Source organism: Myotis brandtii, unplaced genomic scaffold (assembly GCF_000412655.1).
Source record: "Myotis brandtii unplaced genomic scaffold, ASM41265v1 scaffold1204, whole genome shotgun sequence".
NCBI lineage: Eukaryota > Metazoa > Chordata > Mammalia > Chiroptera > Vespertilionidae > Myotis > Myotis brandtii.
Window position 1 is genome coordinate 346,999 of NW_005354186.1, and position 4,437 is coordinate 351,435.

The 4,437-nt window shown below is 57.8% G+C and overlaps 2 protein-coding genes across 2 annotated transcripts in view; both read right to left on the bottom strand.

Annotated features, from left to right (window-relative positions):
- Positions 1-1,100, bottom strand: part of MFAP2 (microfibrillar-associated protein 2) — a 7,832-nt gene extending 6,732 nt beyond the window's left edge. Inside the window, exon 1 of the mRNA XM_005858727.2 lies at positions 1,049-1,100. The gene's annotated coding sequence lies outside the window, so the exon portion shown is untranslated. The remainder of the gene's footprint in view (positions 1-1,048) is intronic.
- Positions 1,101-3,353: 2,253 nt separating this feature from the next.
- The window catches only part of ATP13A2 (ATPase type 13A2), a 12,601-nt gene continuing 11,517 nt past the window's right edge, over positions 3,354-4,437 (bottom strand). Inside the window, 5 exon segments of the mRNA XM_005858734.2 lie at positions 3,354-3,749; positions 3,844-4,013; positions 4,121-4,272; positions 4,357-4,433; positions 4,435-4,437. The exon segment at positions 4,435-4,437 is cut by the window's right edge and continues 162 nt beyond it. Coding sequence (XP_005858796.1) covers positions 3,615-3,749; positions 3,844-4,013; positions 4,121-4,272; positions 4,357-4,433; positions 4,435-4,437 — 537 coding nt within the window. The 3' untranslated portion in view covers positions 3,354-3,614.

Here is a 4,437-nt window from a genome sequence, read left to right on the forward strand (position 1 = left end):
CCCGCGGGGCCGTCCTCGGGTCTGTTCAACACCTAATTGTGCAGGACGCTTTCTCCTTATCTCCCATCGCATCCGGCCCGCAGTCAGTGGTACCCCATTTTACAGAGGGGGAAACCGAGGCTCATAAAGGGGATCCCCCGGAGCCGCTCAGCGGGAAGAAAGCCTTGCGCTCCCCGCGCTTCTCCCAGCTTGGAGGACACCCTCCCTGGCCTGCTTTTGCTCCTGCCTCTGGCTGTGCCTTCTGGGTTGTCTTCATCTCTGGCTGAGTGGCTTCCATACCCAGCATTTCTGTCAGCCCACGGGCTCCAGCCTGCCAGGCCTGGCCCGCCAGTGTCCCCCAAGGCATATAGATTCAACAAGGATCCAAGTCCAAATTCAGGACCCCTGGCCCTCCCCCAGACCTGGCCCTGGAAGGTGTTCTCCTTCCCGGAGTGGCCCCACCATCCTCCTGTTACTGTGGTTTCTACTGACCTCAGCCCCGGCATCCAACACAGCTGCAGACACTAACTCTGCCTCCAAAATACCTTGTGAGTCTGTCCTCTGCCCCCAAAGCGGTGTAAGCCACCACTATCTCTTGCCTGGACTCTAACAACCTCCAAGTGGGCCCTGCCTTCCCCTGCTCGCCTCAGACCCTGGCCCCTTCTGGAAAGCCGAAAGCCGTTCCTCCGTTTCCATGGTACTTAGGGTCAAGGCTGAGCTCCCCTGTGGCCCACAAGGGCCCTACCCTTTATCCTGGTCTGGCTCTGCCTCCTCCTTCCCTGCATGGTCCCCCTCCAGCCACATGACCTTTTGGCCGGCTCTCACTAAACTCCTTTCTCTGCTGCCACAGGGCCTTTGCTCAAGCTCTTCTTCCTCTTGAACACTGTGAGGCCCACCTCCTCCTGGTTGTAGATGGAACCCTCCCTTCCTCAGAGGAGCCTGCCCTTTCTCCCTGTCATGCTCCAGAACCTTCTGCTTTACTGCTCTCAACTGTCCTGTTCCCCCGTGTCTGGGGGACCCTTCGATGAGCCTGTCCACCACATGAAGACAGGGACAAGTTTGCGCTCACCCTGGGTTTTTGCTGATTAGGCACAGAGCCGGGCTCAGCAGCTCTTCAGTGAACATCTGTGGAATGAATGAATGAATGAATGAATGAAGTCACTTGACTCTCCTGGGAGAGACTGGCGGAGTGGGGGGTGCAGATCCTCTGCCTCTGGGGCATCCTCGGTCCTCACCCCATCATGCTCCCCACAACTGCCTACTCCTTAGACTCTGAATCTTATTAGACAGGACTAAGTCCAGCAGTCCCCCCTCATCCGTGCTTTTGCTTTCCGCAGTTTCAGTTAGCCATGGAACATTGCGGTCTGAAAATATTACATAGAAAATTCCAGAAAGAAACATAAGTTTTACATTGCACACCATTCTGAGTAGCATGATGAAATCTCAAACTATCTCACTCCATCCAGCTGGACATGAACCCGTCTTTGTCCACGGGGTCCGTGCTGTCCGCCTGTTAGTCACTGAGTAGCTGTCTCGGTTCAGACCCAGTCACAGCAGCAGTGCTGTGTTCGCCATCCTTATTTTATTTAATGCCATCTTCGCACAGCTTTTATTATAGCATATTGTTACAATTGTCCTCGTTTATTAGTTATGTTCTTACTCTCCCACTGTGCCTAATTTATAAACTTTATCATAGGTATGCCTGGGAAAAGGCTGTGTATGTAGGGTTCAGTATTATCCGTGGTTTCAGGCATCCATCCACTAGGGGTCTCAGAACATATCCCCTGTGGATAAGGGGGGGCCTCCTGTTATGTCCCGGGCATCACTTGTTCCTCGGTGCTGGTTTGTGGAATGAATGAGTATCTGCCACCTTCAGTGTCTATTTTCTTTGTCACCCGGAGTGCTATGGTCCCTTGGGGCCACCCCAGCCCTCTGTACCCTCCCTTAGCCCTTCACCCCTAATAGGCACTTGAGTAGGAAAAGAAATGGCCTGGTAGAAACCCCACCCCCTACTCGTCAAAAGGGGGAAATCGAGGCCCCAAGGCTGCCTACTCTCATGTCCTGGCTTCCAGATCCTCTCTGCTGCTCCCACCCACTCCCCTGGCCCAAAGGGCCTAAGCAGAGGGGGTGGCTTCTCAGGAGGGAGTAGTGGGTGTGTGTGCTCTGGGAGATTTGCTCCTCCTTTTTCTTATTTTAAATATTTTTATTGATTTTAGAGAGGAAGGGAGAGGGAGAGAAACATCAATGATGAGAATCATTGATTGGCTGCCTCCTGCATGCCCCCCACTGGGGATCGAGCCTGCACAGTCCGGGCATGTGCCCTGATGAGGAATCAAACCGTGACCTCCTGTTCATAGGTCGACGCTCAACCACTGAGCCACACTGGCCGGGCAGATTTGCTCCTTTCCTAATCGTCTCATACCAGGTTACACGCTGCACACCAGCAAAGGCTGGTTTTTGTTCACCACTGTGCCTGGCACATGACTGCCCACTAAATGCATGAACTGGCTAAGGGTGGAGGGGGCATTCACACCCAGGCCTCTCAGTGTGTCCTCTGGCCTCCCCTTGAACAGCAAACGCCACCCAACAGTTGCCGGCTGATGACTCCGTGCCCACGGCCGCTCTGTGAATGTGCCTGATATCCCATTACCTTTTCACACCCACCATCCCTTCCTCAGTTTGACTCAACATTTACTGAGCTCCTGCTGGGCAGGGCTGGGGATGATGCCAGGGCTTCCAGTAATGGGGTGGGCAGGGCTTCTGGAGGGCAGGGATCAGTCTTTGCTTCCTGTTTTCCCCTGCCCAGCCCAGATGGGCCCGACCACCGAGTTCCATCCCAGAGTAGGGCTTGGCCACGGCCCGCCGGTGGGGTGAGGTCAGAAGCACCTAGCCTTCCCGGGAGGACAGTACACATGGTTTGGCGGGGAGATGTGGGCTCAGAGCCTGGATTTTCACCGGAGGGAGGAACTGGACCACAAACCTGTCCCAGGAAGTGGGGTGGGGGAGACAGAGGAGCTGCCCTGTTAAATGTCACCTAGGGACTGGCACTTGCCTGAGGCAAGTCCTTTGTCTTTCTGCCCCCGCAGGAAGGTAGTCAGGTTAAGAGTGGATCCTGGAGTCAAAGCCATCTGGCCCCACCTCTGACTTGTGTGACCTCTAAGCCTGTTTCTGTGTCTGTAACATGGGGACATGACAATGCTACAGGCCTAACAGCACCAGAAACAGCTGCACCCAGAAATATTACTAAAGAAATGGAGGCCCAGAGAGGTGTCTACTGTGGTCTGAAAAATCAGGGGCACCAGGAGCAGACACGGGGCAGGGGCTGCCAGCTGGGCACCTGGCTCAGGTACCAGGTAGGAAACAGGCACTGCCAAGCCAATAAAATAATGACTTTATTTGCTACACTGACAGCGGCTGGGTGGGGCTGGAGGCTGCTGTCTCTACGGGATGTTTGAAGAGGCGGACACAGGTAGCATTTCTCCAGGTGGGGGCAGGGAGGCTGGCTGGGCAGACTTGGGGCAGGAGTGTGACAACCACCAACCTCGGGGCTGCAGTAGTGGTCATGGTGTCTGCAGATGGGGCCGTCGGTGGCTCAGAGGCAGGGGGTCAGAGTCCAGTAGGCCGGACGGGGCGCACTACCTCCCAGGCCGGGTGGGCGGCGGCCAGGGCTGCTCTGCCAGCTCCCGCTCCAGCTGCTTGAACCGCTTCTTGGAGGCCCGTTTGGGCCGCAGCCACCGCAGGCAGCCTGGGAGGCACTGGTCCAGCGCACTCTGCAGAGAGAGCAGGGACAGTGCAGGGGGGCGGCCATTTGGGTCCCCCCCCCCCCCCCCCCCGAGTCCCTCTGACCCAACACGGGGGGCCCACCTCCAGCATGAAGGCCCCCACGAAGTTGAAGGCGACCAGGCCCAGCAGCAGCAGCTTGAAGCAGGTGTCGGTGATGTCCCTCAGTGCCAGTGGCCCCTGCAGGAGGCCGGGGACCAGGAGGAGGCCCACCAGGATGGAGCCCAAGAGCGCCAGGGCCGCCAGGAAGGGCACTGGGGGTGGGGGAGTCTGTTAGGCCAGGGAACCCCCCCATAGGCACCAGCCCCCACAGCCCCTTCCCTTCCTGTGCCCGCCCGCCCCGCCCCACCCGCAGCAGCACCGTTGGTGTACAGCGGCCGGCGAAAGGGCGCCCCCTTGGACACGGCTGCAGCCAGGATGAGGTACTGGAAGCTGGACAGAGAGAAGACCACTGTGTTCTCGTAGTTGGGCAGGTTGTCTGGCGCGGGCACTGTCTTGTTCAGAGGCACAAACCTGAGGGTATGGGGACCAGGGGTCAGGGGATGAGCGTGCCGAGGACATGGCAGGGTGGGATTTGGGGACGGGCACCCTACTTACCAGGGCTGGGCCACAGCCAGGAAGTAGCCCCCCAGCTGCACGCCGGCCACCAGGGCCACCTGCAGCAGCAGGCTGCTCCTC